The sequence below is a fragment of the Equus przewalskii genome, chromosome 3 (assembly GCF_037783145.1).
Source record: "Equus przewalskii isolate Varuska chromosome 3, EquPr2, whole genome shotgun sequence".
In the NCBI taxonomy this organism is placed as follows: domain Eukaryota; kingdom Metazoa; phylum Chordata; class Mammalia; order Perissodactyla; family Equidae; genus Equus; species Equus przewalskii.
The window spans coordinates 113,487,108-113,506,199 of record NC_091833.1 but is presented as its reverse complement, the minus strand read 5'-3'; the positions used below and the strand labels follow the sequence as shown (position 1 = coordinate 113,506,199).

Below are 19,092 nucleotides of genomic sequence, written 5' to 3'. Positions count from 1 at the left end.
ACTAGGTGGGCTTGTGCTCCTTCCAGAGAGGACCAGTGTGCCCAGTGGGGAGCAGCCCCCAACCATCATTGGAGACGTGGGGACATGGAAGCAGCTGTCTGATTCATGAGCTGATTTGTGTGCAGGCCCAGGATCCTGGAAAGGGACGTGGACCAACCCACTACTGGAGTGTAGATGGGTGCAGACCTGTCTGATGGACGGGGGTCCCTGAAGGAAGCTGAGAGACAAGTCCTGGCAAAGGGGCTCGGGGATAGCAGGGGACAGGGATCCTAGGATCAGTGTGACGCTGCATGGGACCCTCCCAGGACCACTCTACCTTGTGCTCGGCTGCTTTGAGAAGGTAAGAGAGGAGACACAAAAGAGAGTTGCCCACAGCCCAAGAGCTCTGGGTTGGAACCATCTTTTTTTTTTGGTAAGATTCGCTCTAAGCTAACATCTGTTGCCAATCTTCCTCTTTTGTTCTTTGAGGAATATTAGTCCTGAGCTAACATCTGTGCCAATCTTCCTCTTTTTTTGTACATGGGTTGCTGCCAGAGCACAGCTTGATGAGTGGTGCAGATCCATGCCTGGGATCCGAACCTGTGAACCCAGGCCACCGAAGCCGAGAGTGTGAACTTAACCATTATGCTGCTGGGCCGGCCCCTGGAACCATCTTTAAAAGAGCTGATTACAACAAACTGAAGCTGCGCCGCCACTGACTGGAGAGGGAGAGAAGGGGTGGAGGTTGACGTTCTAGCAGAAGCCTGGAGGGGCGGGTCATGGCTCCCAGGTGGCCAGGCACCGTGCTGGCTGACCCAGCAGCAGAGTGACAAAGCTGCAGGCAGCCCAGGCTCTCCAGGGGCTCTCCTTTCCCCACTCCCTGGGGCAACAAACTGGTGGGCGAGGGGGACCTTCTGACGGACATGGAAGAGCTCTGGGGTTGCTCAGGGAAATGGGAGGAGGAGGATTCTGGTCGATGTCCTGTAATATCTGCCGGTAAAAGGGAAGGAACTCAGAGCATCCAGCTTCAGGGTTATTATTCCTCTAGATACGACCCATTTTTACCTACTGGCTTAAGAAGCCTGCGATATGTTTCAGTGGTGGCAGGGAAGCCCTGTTGATGCCACTAGTCTACAGGTTGTCCTCCTGTGCCTGGATTTCAAATTATATGGGGAATCCTAACGCAAATTCTTTCTTGGGTATGAATTTCTCTAATCAGATTGCTTTCTTACCAGTAACTGGACTGAGCTATGTACTCCGGGGCTGGGGTTCAGATGAAGAAGGGAAAACGCATCTGGACCTGGGGCCTCAGAAGAGATGGCTCTGAAAGGGGAGTAGCTGGGGACTGTGCACTCCATGGGGGCGGGGGCAGCTTCTGGGAAACCCCTGGGACCGGGAGAGAAAAAGCCCTGGGAAGTGGCAGTGGGACCAGACAGGAGACAGGAGGATGCCAGAGTAAGCTTCACCCACTTAGAGAATCTGTGTTGGGCTTGCTCTTACCTGATTCATTCAAAGTTATCGATCACCTCTTATGAGCCAGGTGCTGTTAGGACTGGAAGATGGGAGGTGGGAGGAGGATACAGGCAAGAAGAGGATCTGACCTCTCCTAGGAGCTCGAAGGCAAGGAGGATGCACCATGGACAAAAGTAACACCATTGTGCAGTTGCCAGTGTTCAGAGCTGGAAGAGAGTCACAGAAAAGGCGTTAGTGCATGGAGGAGATTACATCTGGCCTGAGTTAGTGTTGCCCTGAGACCCAGAAGGCATCAGGGAAGAGGTGGAATTGGCCTGGAGGGGCGGGTATTTTGATGGAGAGCTGCAGGTTGAAAGGCATCCCAGGTAGGGAAGACAGGGTGGGCGGAGGAAGGGAGGCGGCGATCCAGAAGCGTGTAGATACAGCAATTACTGGTTCGGTTGCACCCACGTGTGTGCTGTGTGAAGGTCTGAGTGGCAATGTGAGGAAATTTTAATAGCGTTTTTCTTTAGGTGGAGAACTTTCTGTATTTTTCCCTATTGAATAGATTGTGCCTTCGTAAGTATAAAATAATGATGATAATAATAAGAATGTAAATTGTGATCGAGTTGGATAGAGCCTTGGATTGCTGAGTTTGGTTATATTCTGTGGGCAAAGTAAACTCATCGGTGATTTAACATCTCGCCCCCCCCCCCCAGCTCCACCCCCGACACTAATTAAACTCGAGCCTCTTGACTCCAAGAGGACCTTGCCTATCCCACCCAGCCCTGAATGAGAACAAAGTTGTAAGAAACAACGTCCAAGAAATAGTTTATTTGCAACAAAGAACACCGCTCACTGGGACCGAGCCGGGAAACGCAGTGGTTCTCGGGCTGCTTCGGGCTCCTGCCCGACACGCGCGGACTCAGCCCAGTGAGAAGTCCCACGTGCCGCCATCACAGCGGAGAGAGAAGCAGCCCCGTTACTTCCTGGAGGGGACAGGACGGTGCCGACGGGGAGTGAAGAATGAAAACTGTGCAAGACAAGTAGACTTCTCCGGACAACACACGCGAGAACTAGCCTCGGTTCAAAGGAGGAAAACAATGACCGTTTCTTTTTTTAAATAAAAATATAAAACCACAGCATACATTAAAATGTCTCTTAAGAAATCTAAGAGATGACGTTGACAGTCCCAACGATTGATTTATGATGTAAAAAGTGAAAATTGGATAAAAACATAAAAACACAATTGAACATTAACGGGGATATACGGATATCAAAGACTCCAGGAAGAAAAGTTCACAGAGTCCTAAACACCAGGCTTGTTTCTACAGAACACGGACCTGCCAAATGAGTGACTTAGGACATGGTCTCCAAATGACGCTGCTGCTGCTCAGAAGAGACGGCTACCATTCAGTGAGCAGTATGTGCTGGGTGCGTTACACACAGGAGGGTATTAACCCTGTAACAACCCCGCAAGGTTAGTTTTATTATCCTCGCTTTAAAACGAGGAAACTGACACGCAGGTGATTAGGCAATTTGCTAAGGTCACCGGTTAGCAGACAGCAGGGCTGGATCTGAACACAAGCCAGACTCCAAGTCTAAGCTTCATCCTCGATGCCACAGCATCTCCCAATTCAAAGGCAAAGTGACCCCCGAACAGACCATAAAGCCGTTTGTTTCTGTGGGAACCCACTGTTCTCCGGGTAAATGTTCTAACCACGCAGACTTCCTGATTCATCAATATGGGGCCACCTTGTCAGTGGCAGTTGGGGACCCTCTTTGAGACAATGCTGATGAGACGACTTTACACCCTTCCCAGGAAACAAATCCTGGAAGTGGATGGAGACTCAGAGTTCTGCGGGGTTTGGGGAGGAACTCTGATAAAACTCTAAGGGAGGGACGGATGCTCGGTGGCTTGACCTTCTGAATGGGCATCTACATGCCATCCCAGCACCCGGAGTGGAGTGGGGGTGGGACCTGCTGAAATTAAAGGGGGGTGGGTGGTCCTCTGTGAATGAGGGAAAAGTGCATCCACAGCACCAAGACCTTGGGGACCAGGCTGGGCTGCAGGCCGCACCATCTGAGGTCAGAAGGACTGGCCGGGCAGAGAACGCAAATGAAGACACTTCGGGTTTTGCTCCAGGATTCGGGAATGGTGTTTCCATAGGAAGGGCAGCCACATCAGATGTTTACTGTGCTGTCCGGCCGCATTTTCAGAAATACTGTCTGATGAGCCAGGATGGCCTGCACTGCAAAGTTGTGATGGTCTAATTGCTTTGGGGGGTGGGAGTACATTTAAATAGTAAGGGTAGATTTTGCATGTGTGAACAATTTTATAAATGGCAAAGGTTTTGGATGTCTGCTACCCAATTGGATTCCCCCAATCCTTTTAATCAGAGGTGGGGTGGAAAGCTGTTGGACCTCTTTGGCAGATGCAGAAACTGAGGCACAGGAAGGGCAAGCCTTGTCCAAGGTCGTGCAGGGAGTCAGTTGGGCAGATGGGACCAGAAGCCTGGCTTCCCCGCTCCAGCTCCAAGCCCAGGGCTCTCTCTGCATCTGATGTTGTCAGGGGTGAGACAGGGGCCCTCGTGGCATAGAGATGGCTGTCGGGCTGTCGGTGTGCAGGGCAGAGATGTGTGCAGTCCCGCCCAGCAGCTGCAGGTGGCGGCTTAGCTGCTGCAGCCTCGGGAGCAGGCGTGGGCGAGGATGTTGTTGTTGCACCCGTCCTGCAGCTTGCTCTGCTGGCTCCCAGCTCGGCCTTCCGGGTCCAAGAGCTGGCCGCTCTGCCCCTGCTGCCTCCTCAGCCTGCAGAGAAGTACAGCACAGACCTGAGTTAATGACACAGTGCGAGGGACGGCCAGGAGACATGCCTGGGAAGGCTGAGCCACCGAGGAGCCTTCAGCCCACACCTTCCCCTGGCCTGGGGAAGCACCACCACGTCCCGCGTGCTGCGCTGGAGCCAGGTGGGCCTGGGGCCAAAGCCCAGCCCAGGTGCACTCAGGTGAGTACCTCACACAGAGCCTCGGGTTCCTTATCTGCAAACTGGAGACCGTCATGCCTCCCTCATGGCTCCTTGTGAAGTCCACAGGAGATCAGGTATGGAATCTGCCTGAGCTCATGCAGTCATTGGCGGTGGTGAGCTGACATCATTTGCTCCTATATACATACTGAACGCCTGCTGATGTACCAGCCACCATGCCAGGGAGCAGAGGAAACCCTGGCGAGCGAAGCAGTCATGTTGTCTGTCCTCATGGAGCTCACGGTCTAAAGGGGGAGATGGACACTGAGCAAACCGTCCTACAAATATCTGTCCAGACAGTGAGTGCCCAGACTCACAAAAGAGCCCACGACAAACCGGGTCAGGGGAGTTTGGTTCTGAACATTGCATTTCTTAACAGCTGGCCACCTGGTCACCTTCCATGTGACTTAAGATGTCAGCATCCCTCTCTTTTTGATCTTCAAGTTCGGGTTCACGCACTACCCCACAGCTGTCACTGCACGTGGATGATGCGGGCAAAAAATGGAATGGAGACATTTCAGGAGGCAGGGAGAAGTCTGAGACGGGGAAGAACCCCTCAAACCCTGGCTCTCGACACTGGCTACTTGAGCCAAGGGGTCAACCTACTCATCTTCTTCGGAGCCTCAGTTTCCCTATCTAAACCTAGGAACGATATAATGCACTTGGCAGGGGGCTAAGGGGGGCAGAGAGAATGTGTGTGAAATATCTAGTGCCAGCCACCAGAGCTGGAAATAGTAAGGTTACCGCCATGCTACCTTGCTCTGAAAGACACGGGTTGCAGCCGTCTCTCTGCTTTTACATCAGTGTGCTCTGTCAGAGCGCAGGCCTATCGCCCGGTTTCGATAGAAGAGCCGTCCTGTCCAGCAAACCCACATGCAGAACACTATGGATGGTCCCCAGATGGATATGACACAGTCCACGGCCTCGGGCAGGTCACAGCTGTGTGTGAGTGTGTGCGTGTGCATGCACACGTGGTGCGGATGCGTAGTGTGTGCAACAGTGCCACATGTGAGCAAGTCTGTCAGGTTACTGAAACACCGGCAGCAACGCAGTATTCTCTAAGACAGTGACCGCGGTGGCTACTGCCTCCTGCCCCCTGTCCACCAGAGGGACCAGGACAGGGTGGGCAGTCCCTCTGCCCTGGAGCCTACAGCTCTCAGGGCAGACGACTGGGAAAGGTGGTCAGGGTCAAAATACATCTTCCTGGTGGAGGAGGGGTCAGGACCCAGAGGACAGTGCTGGGACCTAGAGGACAAAGTGGGCAGAGAGGGGAGTCTCGAGTGAGGGAAGGAGGTGGCCGTACTTCTTGGCAGGGCTGGGCATCGTCTTCCTCCCTGTCTCTTCTCTTTCCTCCTCTCCACTCTGAGAGACTCTCTCAGGTGCCTCGGGAGAGGAAGTCAGCTCAAAACCACGAAAAACTCGCATGGGTAAGAAACCTACGGGAGTGAATGGGAAGTGATTGCTCTTCCAAAGCAGGACACGGCCGTCGGGCCATAATTGTCATGCCGTGTAATTCTCTGGTTATAGCACAAGTTAAAGATGAATCTCATTAAGATTTTCAATTAGAGCCAGCCCTGATGACCTAGTGGTTAAAGTTTGGCGCTCTCACTGCTTCAGTGGCCTGGACTCGTTTCCTGGTCGCGGAACCACACCACCCATCTGTCAGTAGCCATGCTGAGGCAGCGGCTCACATAGAAGAACTGGAAGGACTTACAACTAGGATATACAACCATGCACTGGGGCTTTGGGGAGGGAAAAAAAAAAAAAGGAGGAAGATTGGCAAGAGATGTTTGCTCAGGGTGAATCTTTCCCTGCCAAAAAAAGAAAAAAAAACCATCTTCCTTTTATGTATTTTTTAAATTTATTTTTGTTGGTGAGGAAGATTGGCCCTGAGCTAACATCTGTGCCAATTTTCCTCTATTTTGTACATGGGATGCCACCACAGCATGGCTTGATGAGTGGTGTGTAGGTCCGTGCCTGGGATCCAAACCCATGAACCGTGGGCTGCTGAAGCAGAGTGTGCAAACTTAACCACTACACCACCAGGCCAGCTCCCCAAAATTTCCTTTAAAAAAAAAGATTTTCTTTTACATGCCCAAACACAGCATCAATAGCACTGTTATCTCTGGGCTCCTGCACTTCTCCAATTATAACAGAAAATAAAGCTTCAAAAGCTGCATAACAAAGGGGGAGCATAGTGATGAGAGAGCCCAATGAGGGAGAGAGAGATTCTGAAATCTCGTGTGGATCAGGGAAGGCTTCCTGCAGGAGGCAGCATTTGAGCTGGGCTTTAAGGATTGGTATGGAATGTGGGTAGCTGGAGGGACGGAGGGAGATCTGAAACGAAGGGGCACAGTGAGGGAAGGCACAGAAAGTGGGAAAGAACACTGCAGTGTGTACCAGAGTCCTCGCTGGAGTTGATGGTTTCAGCCACTCTCGCAGCTCCTTTTGGCCAGAGCTATCTTAAGAGGCAGAATTAGCTGTTTCAAGTCTCCCCTCCTCTATGGAGGGTCATACATAGAATACTGTGACCATGAGTACTGGAGGCCTAGAGCAGTGACTAAATGAGATGTGGGCCATACCCCTTGCAACCTACCACCAGGTTCAGTGTGAGCCAAGGAGGCAGAATCAAGAAGGAAGGACCCTTCTGTGGGCAGCCACCTCTTCACCTACAGCCTACAGGGCTGGGATTCTACTCCAGTTCTGGGAGGCTCCAAAGCCTGCATTCTTCCCACTACGTCGGCACTCCCACCCACCCACTAGCAATTTACTGTCCATCCACCGTCCACTCATCCATAAATTCATCCTCTCACCCATCCATTTTCCATCCCTCTATCCATCTATTTACTTATCCATCTGCCCATTCATTTACTCCATCCATCCATCTAGCCATCCATCCACTCCCATAGGTCCGCCCATCTTTCCCACCCCCACCTCACCTGTCCACCCCTACTCACCTACCTGTCCATCCCTCATCCACTTACCTAGTCACCTACCCCCCATCCACCTCCCATCCACACACACACACATCCATCTATCTACCTCATCCATTCACCATCCACCCATCTACCAATATGGCTACCTATCTACCTATCTATTCTTCACTGTGGTGTAAGTCCTGACAGCTGAGTTTTCTTTTTGTAACGCAAGTGCCTGACTTAAGCTCTGATTGCAGAGGCATCTACTTCAAAGAGGCATCCACTTCAAAGATGACTATCTTGAATAAACACAGTGCCAGCCACATGACTAGATAAAGAGCCAGGCTGCCTCTCTACCCCAGGCACCTTTGTTTTAGAGGTCTTGGTTGATTTCCATAACTGACTATTGGGGCCCCTTCTTTTTTCAAAGTTTCCTGATGGTTACTGCTGAGGACATCTTGCAATCATAAGAACCACAAGGGCTAGTCCAGTCACAACATGAGTTATCAACTGGCTGAGACACACAATACTCATCCACTTATCTAATTATCCACCTAATCACCTGTCCATCCATTTCGTCTATTCACTATCCACCCATTCATTATTCCCCCATACACCCTCTATTTACCCATCTACCCACTCGCCACCACCTACTCATCTCCCAGCCATTCATTCACCCATCCATCCAATTATCCGCCCACTCCCATATGTCCATCATCTACCCTCAATCCTGTCCAAGCCACTCATCTGCCTATCTACCCTTCATCCATGGACCTAATCACCTGTCCACCTCCCATACACCCACACATCCGCATATTCACCCATCCATCTATCTATTTCATCCATTCATCAGCTACCCATATATCCATCCATCCATCTATCCACCACCCCCATCCACCTACTCATCCCTCCATTCACCCATCAATTCATCCATACACTATCCACCCATCCACTGATCCACCCATCACCCCCGTATTACCCATCCACCCACTCATCTACCTCCCATCCATCACCTATTCATCTACTATCCATCCACCCATCTATCCATCCATCCACCACTCTTCTTTTTTTTTTGAGGAAGATTAGCCCTGAGCTAACTGCTACCAATCCTCTTTTGACTGAGGAAGACTGGCCCTGAGCTAACATCCATGCCCATCTTCCTCTACTTTATATGTGGGACGCCAACCACAGCGTGGTGTGCCAAGCGGTGCCATGTCTGCACCTGGGATCCAAACTGGTGAACTCCTGGCTGCCAAAGCGGAATGTGTGCACTTAACCGCTGCACCACTGGGCTGGCCCCCATCCACCACTCTTCTGCCTATCCATTCATCTGTCTACTCCCATATTTCCATTCATCACTGGCACTCACTCATCTGATGAATGCTTATTCACCCTCCACCCAACTACCCATTCATCTCCCTATCCTTCCACACATCCTTTCCACCAGTATTACCTGAGTGCCAGGCTCTCAGTCCCAGGCTTACAGTTGAAGGGGCTGGGGATCAGGACAGAGAACAAACAGTCAACATTCACTGTGACGAAGTCTCCGTTGGAAGGAAGCAATATGGCATAGCATTAAGGAGCTGGGCTTGGAGCCAGGCTCTTTCTACACCTGGGTCTGCCACTTACTAGACATGTGACTTTGGGAGGCCAGATTCAAACCCAGGCCTCTCTGTCTCCAAGACCCCTGCTCTTTCCCCTGAACCCTACGCCATTCAATCGGAACTGGAAGCAGAGGAGCACGGAAGGACTTCTCCACACTCTGAAGGAATTAGGAAAGCTCATGTTGCTCACATAGAAATCCACGAACCACGACAGAGATATGAAAACATTATGGTCGGCCCCGAGAGCTGGCTTAGATGACTAGCCCACAGCCCAGTTATCTGTAACTCAGGAGGAAATGAAAAAGGGTTTTACATATCCTGCTAGGCGCAGCTCAAGTCCATGGATGCAAATTGGCTGTTATCTCCGCAATGGCAGGAGCGTTTAATTTTCTCGGCCAACTTATCAAATTGATTGTCAGCTTTGTGACCAGAATTCTGAGTGACGGCTATGAGCGCTCTCAGCCCTCCTGAACCCAACCATTAGATGCCAGAAGGCAGTGCTCTGTGACAGAGAACCTCGATCGATCAGCGAGAGTAGGACGCATATTCAAACTCGTAATAAATCGGGCTGGAGGCAGGTTTCAAAGGCAAAGCTCTACACAGGACTAAAATAAAACGGTTAGCGATCAGACCAATATCAAATCAAGCTATTTCATAAACCCAGGATGGAGTCCGTTTAATACCAACATCCGTCTGCCGCCGACCATCTGTAGAGGAGGCCAGACGTCCTCTATGAGAAAGGCCAGCTTTCGTCTGCGCCGTGTTCTTTAAAAAAGAGAAGCTCTTTAAAGTGCTCTCACACCTATCCACAGTGTGTCACCTCTCTCCCCTTGATCCTTCCTGACTCTGGTTCCAGAATGCAGTGTGGCGCAGTGGGAGAGTGCAGGCTTTGGAGTCTTAGAGAATTAAACCGAAATTCCAGCTTTGCTATTATCAGCTGAGTGGCCTGGGGGAACTCGTGCCACTTTTTTAAGCCTCTCTTCCCTTCTCTGTAACATGGGGATAACAGCTCCTTAGAGGGGAAGATGAACCAATGTGAGCTTTCCGTCCGCCCTGGAGCAGGCACTTTACAAAGGGCCGCTATTTTTACGATGATGATCGCAGTGGGGAGATACTCCCATTTTGCAGATGGGGAATCTGAGGATCAGCAGGTAAAACTTAACTTCCTGCCATAGTTCTGATGAATGTCTCCCAGCAAGGAGGCCTGCACAGACGGTTCTGCAGGCCTCATCCTGGGGGGTCAGCGCAGAAGACCTGGAGGAGTGGAGGGTACTGGAATGGGATACACATGGAGCAGCAGAGGGTTGGGACCCAGAAGTGGGTGAAACAGGACAACAGGCTGAGAGAGGTGGAATCCAGCTCTAGGAGTCACGGCGGGGGTCTCAAAAACCAGGGAAGGTAGGGGCACAGAACTGGCGACTGGAACCAGGTCTCCTCCCTGGTTACGGGTCTCTCCACCAGGCAAGGGCCACAGCACGCCACCTGTGCCCTCACAGCACCCGGCCCAGTGGGCGGCCTGGGGCAGTTGCACAATATGTGCTGGGAGGATGAGCAGGCCAACAGAGGGGTGAATACCCAGTGTGGTCTTCACCTTCCTTAGCAGAGTGTTGCCCAGCTCGGCAGGCTCCCTCTTGGCATCTCGAGGGGGAAGGAGGCCAGTCATGATGAAACAGAGGAACAGGGGATCGTAGCTGGACAAAACTGGATTGCCATGTGCAGAATCGGGGAGTTAACAGGCTTCGTGGACAATTTGCATGAGTTAACATGCATGGAGCTTTCTCTCCTGTGGCTGAGGGAGCTGGAATAGGTTGTCTGTTATTTTGTGTGTATGTGTGTGTATGTGTTGGTAAAAAATTAAGGGAAAATAATGTTTGACACAGCACAGAATTGATATGGCACTATATTGGTCTGATAATTTCATACATAGTTACTATTACTAGTAAACACTTGGGTAGTGCCAACTGATTACGTGGTAGGGGCTGTTAAGCATTTACATGTATTAACTCACTTGCCCTTACAGAAACCCTAGGAAGTAGGTATTAACACCCCATTTTACAGATGAGGAAACTGAGGCATTAGTGGGAGGTCCACGGTCACAAAGCTAGCAAGGATCAGGATTCAAACCCAGGCAGTCTGACTCCAGAGTCTTTGCTCCTGGCTATTATGTATACTGATTCTCTATGGTTCATAAAAACCAGAGTTGAAACTACAGGAAAGTTCTGGAAGGGCATACACCAACTTGAACAATGGTTGTCTGGTTGGGGATGGGGGTGGATATTGAAGGGAAGAAGGCAAAAAGCCACCTGGTCTAACTGTGCATACACTGCAAGAATCCCTTCTCTAGCATCCCCAGCAGAGACCCAGCCAGGCTTCCCAAAACCCTGCTGCCCACCTTCCAAGACAGCCCGTTCCACGTGGGGACAGCTCAAATCCTTAGACACTTTTCTTTCATGGAGAATTGAAACTGAGCAACCTGCTGCCTGGTAGCTTCCCCCAATTGGCCTTTGGTGTGCTTCCTGGAATTATTCAGCCGATTCTGATTTTTCTTTCATAGGACACTCCTTTGGTTCTTAGAAGCCCCCTGGGATGACCATCTTCCCTTGTCCCCCACATCCACTCTGCCCCACTCTCCACCTGCTCTCCAGCCTGGGAGTCGGACTTGGAGGGGCCATATCAAAGGCTCCCATGCCCGTGGACTTCCAGCGGGGTTTGGCCAGTGGGGTGCCCGGATGGAGGTCAGCAGGTGCAAAGCCAGTCAAGTTTGAGCATCTAGTCCGCAGCCCTCTCCCTGCACTGTCACCGCGAGCTGCTGGGAACAATGGGAGGTCACGGCTCCAATCGAGGCAGCCCTCTCCTGGTCTCTTCCAGCCTCCAAGCAGAAACACTTTGGCTTCTATGAAGCCCAAGCTTACTGCACTTGCCTCTATGATGCCCCTGCACCCACAACTTTGTAATCCATCCTTTGTCAACAAATTCTCCACGGAGGATTTCCTCTGGGACTCTGACTGGTACATTTTCCCAGTCTCCCATGAGATGTCTCTTCCTCAAGTAAAGACTGTATAACTAGCTGTTCCACTTTCAAACCTCATCACTTATTAGGAAGATCACTTTGTATGCAATGCTTATCTCACAAATTCAATAACAGCCTTTGGCCAGAAGCATTAAAATTCTATTTTATCTGCTGTTGCCTGAAGCAAACGTATTTGAGGAAGTCTTCGGATGGATGGATGGATGGCGTCAGCTACACCATGGGTGTGATATAGCAAAGTGTAGAGGATTATCTTACCGTCTCTCCCTCTCCACACTCCCTTGCAAATAGATCAGCCCTGGGAAGTTGGAAGGGATGGCCGTCTCAGGTTTCTGAGTAACGGGGGTCGAGATTTGCTGAGCGCATTCTCATTCAATAGCTCTTCGTGTGACACCTACATCCCCCCTTCCGGATGAGAATTAACAATGCCCATTCTGAGGGTGAGAAAGGGACATAAGGAGGATGAGCAACTGGTGGTAGGTCACACAGCTTCTCAGAGGCGAGCTGGGCTCACATGGAGGACTTTGCTCTTGCGGTCCTCCCAGCCAAGAGCACCTTCCTGTACATCGACACTAGCAGTTTTCTCTCTAGATCTAGAGGGGCGGCTGATCTCTGCGTCTGAGTTGGCATAAGGGGGAGACTTTCTGGGTCCTCGTTGACATGGGCAGGTGCACAGGAAGGGCCTGCCCGGGGGACTGACGGATGGGCAGTCACTAACAGTGCTCACCAAACGTTGTGATTTGCCCCTCTCCTGGCACGTGGCAGGATTGGCACTTCCTGGCTCCCCTGGGCCAACGAGTGGGAGTCGAAGTGCTATCATCAGGCTGGAACATGGCCGAGCTGAGACCCTCTCAAAGTCTCTTTCCCTCTGTCATTGTCACTGCAATGTTCCAGAGATGCTCCCTCAGCCTGGGTCCTGCCTGGAGTAAGGAGGAGGATGACGGTGACATGGGAACAGCACCCTCAGCTGACCTGCCATGGACACACAGTGTGAACAAGAAATAAATCTGTTGTTGTTAGCCACCGAGCTTGAGAGTTTGTGCCTGGCAGCAGGCTCAGAGAGGAGGTCTGGAGGCCTGCACGCTGGTGTGTTGGTGAATCATGGCCCCAGTTCCCATGGGAAATGCCTGTGGCTCAAAACAGCAATGAACTGTTTGATGGTCAAGGGCCTGAGTTAGTGGTCCACTTTGGGGCCACTACCTCTGTGCCTGGGCAGCCAGCCCTCTCTGTCCCTTCACTGCTCTGCCCCCATCCATGTACGCTTACCATGTTCCAGCCCAGAGGAAGGGAGGAGGTCAGGTGGGAAGCCAAAGGGGGCCACCTGCCTTTTCTGTACTAACCTGTCCCAACCCCCAACACCTGTCATTCCCTATTCTTTCCTCTCCTGGACTCTATTAACCCTACACTACCATCTTTACTTTCCAAGTGGAGTGCACTGCCATGATTTTGCCTTTCCAGGACCAGGTTCAGACAGGAGCTGCCACCTTTTTATAGACCTTACCTCCCTGGTCACAGCTGATTGGTCTAAGGGTGGGCACCTGACCCAATAGCACCAATCACCATCCTCCTCCAGTTGCCAGATTTGATTGGTCCAGGGAATGGCACCTGACCCAAGCTGGGCCAATCAGAGTCATTCTCTCAGATACCTGAATTTGAGAGCAGGAAAACTTTTTCTTCCTTTTCCTCAGCTCCCTGTTTGATCTACCTTCTTGAGTTTGATGGTAGAACTGGGAGACACTGGAGCGCTCAGCACTCACATTTTCCACTGTGTACAAAGAACTGGCTTACGGTAAAAGAAAATGACTTCGATGTACAGAGAGAAAGAAGTCGCTGGGAGAAGGAAGGCGTGGGTGCTGGCAGGTTTCCTGGCTCTGGCTCCATTACCTAGGCCCATTGCACCCCAGCCCTCCCTGTGGCTACACGAGTCCTCCAAAAATTCCCATTTCACCTAAGCCGTTTGCTTTTGCCCCCATCCCTTGAAGCCATGACAGTCTCAGAAAATTCACCACTTACACTGGTGTCTGTCTCTCTAACCTCCTGGAGCCACAATTTTTCTAGGTTAAGCAATGGGACATATGTGTATGTTATATATATATATATGTTATATGTCATATATATATATATACATATGAATGCCTATGTTAGCAATGGGACATAGACATATTATTATTAAATTTATTAAAATATCACTAATTTACTCATGTGTCAAATGTCAGTACTTTTAAAATTACTATAATTTTTATTTATTTTACATTATTTATTTGTAAAATAACTTTTCTGAGAATGATAGACATGCTTAAAATTTCGGTTGAAACTGGGGAGAAACCAAGGGTTAGACGGAGAGACGGCACTGCGAGTCATGGGACCTTCATTAGTCCTGGAAGGTGCATTTGTTTCCCAGGCTGCCTAACAAAGTACTACTGACTGGGCGGCTTCTTCTCTCAGAGAAATTGATTTCTTTCAGAGTTCTGGGGGCCAGAAGTGTGAAATCAAGGCGTCTGCCAGGCTCAGGGGAGAAATCCTTCCTTCCCTCTTCTAGCTTCCTGGTGTCCCTTGGGTTGTGGCCGCATCACTCCAATCTCTGCCTCCATCTTTACATGGCATTCTCCCTGTCTCTATTCTCCCTATGCTGGTGTCTGTCTGTCTTTCAATCTCTCTCTCCTTAGAAGGACACCAGTCATTGGGTTTAGGGCCCACCCTAGTCCGGTACCACATCATCTCAACCTGATTACTTCTACAAAGACTCTATCTCCAAGTGGGGTCGCATTCACAGGGACTGGGGGTTGGGACTTTTACACATCCTTTTGGGGCAACACAATGCAACCCACAACAGCAGGGTCTCAGGCAGAGAATCTACGGCTTTTTCACAAGAAGCCTGGGTGTAGGAGTGAAGCTAGAGCAAGCGGTGGAAACCAACATTAAGGACCGTAAGAGAAGTTACCAATTGCCCCTAAGCACACACTTCAGAATCTCACTGTGTGTATTCCGTTTTTCACATGCATTCCTAGCAGGACCACTCATTTCCTTCACTTGGACATTTTTTTTTTTTTTTAAAGATTTTATTTTTTTTTTCCTTTTTCTCCCCAAAGCCCCCCGGTACATAGTTGTATATTCTTCGTTGTGGGTCCTTCTCGTTGTGGCATGCGGGACGCTGCCTCAGCGTGGTTTGATGAGCAGTGCCATGTCCGCGCCCAGGATTCGAACCAACGAAACACTGGGCCGCCTGCAGCGGAACGCGCGAACTTAACCACTCGGCCACGGGGCCAGCCCCTTCACTTGGACATTTTAATGAAAGGTCCCCATGTGGAACCTCAAGTCCCAGTGACCTCTGCCTAGTGACCTCAGGCAAAGGACTCCTTCTCTCTACATGTCAATCTTACAAATCGAGGTTGTGGTGAGGATTTATTTTAGATAAAATACAAATGTCTACAAAGCACCAAGCACAGTGTGTGGCATATAACAAATTTTCAATATATTAAAAAAATGATAGTATAATTTCATTTAATTGGCTAGCAATGAGATTTTTATATGCAACACAGAGAAAATTAGACCAGGATTAAAACATAACAACAACAACAATATTTACTCCAAAATAGACCATTAGATCCTATTTATAAATTTCAAATTTATACCACAGTCTCATTTTACAAAGGCTTAATAAAGCCTATAAATATTCACAGGAAAAATAAGGAACCTCTTTTTTACTAGAGAAAACTGATAGAAGGGAAAACAAAGATGGGACTTTAAATGATTTAAGTCGGAGCAGACCAATTGCCAGCATGTGCCTTTTAGTGACACAGGGTTGTACAGACTCAGGGCTACTTGTCGGGTCTTTATAGCTCCCCTTAGCCTATGGAAACCTGCAACATTGTATTTCCATGTCTTTTGTTGGCTGGGATTAATATGTCAAGATGAGTCACGCTTCTTTGACGGGGCTTCACTTCCTTAGATTGAGACAGGAGTGAAGTTGACAGAGGGTCCTGACACCTGTGTGATTTCTTGACCCGGAGTTTTCATGGATCTGCAGTCGAGTGTCTTAGGCCACTTCCATCGGTGTCTGAAATTTCTCCTGCTGTCCCAGGTCCCTGGGCGGATTTTCTCTGGCTGCTTCTTGTACTTTGGAAAGGCACCGCCTTGCTTTGCGTATCTGGGTTCCCAGGAAGCCTGGCCTGGCTAAGTCGCCTGTGCTTTGCGCTCCCCTCTGCCTCAGTGGGCAGTAAAGCCTCTAGGCTCTGAAATTCAGAGACGCCACTGCAGTCAGAATGAGGTTTTTAGCAGTTTCTCTGTCTGTGAAAGGGGAATAAAAATACCTACTGATAGAAATTGGATGAGAATTTAATGAGAGAACGGCTTCAGGATGCTCCCACCCCATGGTCCACGGCCCAGCGCACAAGAGATGCTCTCAGCTGTTAGCCGCCTTTCCCGTTACTCTCACCTATAAAATGACGTTTGGACCACACCTTTGGAATCTCAAGGACTGAAGAGAACCTAAACGTGCCGGCCTTGATTTCAGAAGGGTGGGTCCTCGCAGTGTGCCTCTTCCTAGCAGTGGGGTTGGGGGAGGAGCCGGTGGGAAAGGTTTTCCCCACTTTGCAGATTAATCCATGAGATGTAGGCATAACCCTTTCCTTCCCTCCCCAGGGGGATGCTGAAGAGATAAGAGGGGTGTCAAAGTGCTTTGCAAATGGCGGCCCTTGGTAAAGTCAAGGATTGTTGACATCCAGCCCAGCCCTCCATGGCACAGATGAGGAGCCGGAGGCTCAGAGAGACTGGGACCCCACCATGCTCACAGCACCGAGAGCAGCAGGACCAGGTCTGTCTGATTCCCAGGCCTGAAACAAATTGCATCCTCATGCCTCATTGCTTCCAGCTCCCAGGGGCTCCAGGCCACGATGGAGGGTCCCTGTCTCACTACCGGGGTCTTCCAGGGAGGTCACCTGGGCAGATGAAGTCAGCAAACTTTAAATGTTTTGATTGTTTACCTTGCCGTGGTCTCCGTCTAGGTGCCCCACCTCCATCCCCAGCTGAGAAGGTGTGGCTTGCAGCTGTTGTGTTGTCTCAGGAGAGGTAAGGAAGACAGGCTTGGGTCCTGTTAATTTGTACGATCTTGTACCTGTAATGTTCCGGGTTCACCAACTGATGGCGTCTACTGGGCTGCAGGCAATTTTTTGTCTGACATTTAAGGTGCACGGCCAGGGGCTGTTTTGCATTTTGATTTAGCGCTTGGGCTCTGGAACCAGACTGCTCCCCTGGCACCCCAGCCCTGCCACCTCTTAGCCATGTGCCCTCACCCTACTCTATGCCTGCCCTTCCTTACCTGTAAAATGGGGGAATAAAAGTAACTGGCTCCCAGGATGGATACACAGACTAAATGGCATAAAGTGGGTTGCCCAATCAAAATGTGCCCTAATGGCCATCTGCTGGATGCAAGCCACCATGCCACCAGGATGCACTGGAGAGAAGCCTCAAAGACACTCAGGGAGAGTAACCCCTTCCTTCATGTCATAAGGCTCATTCCACCAGAGTGTGAGCCCCCTGAGAACAGGGGCCGGCTCCCTGCTGTGTCCCCGTTCCTGACCCCAGGGAGATGCTGAATAAACATCTGCTGGACAACTGGATAGAGCACATGTAGCAGAAAGAGCCCAGAATCCAGAATCTAGGGGATGGAAGATTAGATTTCAAGTCCTTCATTTTCCAATTAAGAGCTGCAAGACCCTGGGAACACTAATAATACACACCTCCAGAAAATGTGATAAGTAAGAATGAAAGCACTGGTTCTCAACTGGGGGTGATCTGCCTGCCAGGGAATATTCGGCAATGCCTGGGGTCATTTTTTGTTGTCACAACTCCAAAGGTGCCACGGGTTCCTAATGGGAAGAGGCCATGGATGCTGAGAAACTCTACAATGAATGGGACAGCCCTACGTCTAGGAGTTGATGTCAGTAGTCACCAAATGTCAACAGTGCCGAGGTTGAGAAACCCCGGATTAAAGGAACGTGTTCCAAAGCCACAGAATCATCGACAAATGCTGGTTATTATTATTAATAGTGTTATTCAGTATAAGAAATGCAGCATTGGATTTTTAAAATGTAATATTTTCAAAGCCTTCAAAAGTAGCTTAAATGGGATTTTAAACATTTTTATTTCTTTAAGCGATGACACGGATAGAAAACTCAGCTCCTCTAACTCCTCTCTCACCAGGGGCTTCTTATTCTGCAAAACTCTGTCAAACGCTCTTGAAAAGACCTTTTGGAAAAATCGTCTCTGCTGATATCTTTGGCCAAAAATAGGAGGACAAGCCCCACGGTGCATCTCTCAAACTAATGGCTCAGCTGCCAGGGCCTTCAAAGCCCGGACCAGTCCCCGGAAACAGACACTCCACCTGGCTCTGTGGCCTTCTGCCAGCTGAGACCATTAACCAATAATAAGCTGCAATTCCAGAAAATTATGGAATGCTAATGTTAATTTTGTTCTCTATTTAGAAACCATGGTCCAGAAAGGTCAGACCCAGGGCATCTCCTCCACGTCCCTGCAGTGGCCCCGTGCATGTCTGCATGCCAGCCTTTCCCCTGCAGGCTGCGAGCATCCTGAGGACACAGGTCCTGCTAGGTCCATTTCTGTGTCCAGGCCCAGTCCAGGATTATGGCATGTCTGTTAAAGGACTGAATGAGAATCTCCTACGGGAGCTGACACGGTTGATGCCCAGCCTGTGTCCCCTTGGCACTGCATGCTGATGATGGCTTCCTCATCACATGGGAGGAGAGAACCTTTTTTCTGCCTGAGAGCTTTCTCTAGCTGAGGAAGCACACTCGGTCCACGCAGGAGGCAGGTAGCTGTGCAGGGGCGTTAAGGCCCTTGGGGGCTCCAGTTACAGGTGACTACCCCAAGGGAAGGGAGACAGAGGGCTGGTGGGGGGGGGTTGCAGTTTTAGATGGAGATTCTAGTGACTCAGCTCAGAACCAACTAGAGGACGCGCGGTTTGGACACACTGGTCTCCCGTAGAAGTTCTCAAACCACTAGGCATTAGGATGCCTTGAAGAACATGTTAAAATGCAGATCCCCAGGCCTATTCTCTCAGCTTCTGATTCA

At 50.2% G+C, this 19,092-nt stretch overlaps 1 protein-coding gene across 1 annotated transcript in view; it reads right to left on the bottom strand.

Moving 5' to 3' along the window:
- Window positions 1-2,250: 2,250 nt before the first annotated feature.
- The window catches only part of STK32B (serine/threonine kinase 32B), a 337,485-nt gene continuing 320,643 nt past the window's right edge, over window positions 2,251-19,092 (bottom strand). Inside the window, exon 12 of the mRNA XM_070613278.1 lies at window positions 2,251-4,239. Within this exon, the coding sequence (XP_070469379.1) occupies window positions 4,104-4,239 (136 nt within the window). The 3' untranslated portion in view covers window positions 2,251-4,103. The remainder of the gene's footprint in view (window positions 4,240-19,092) is intronic.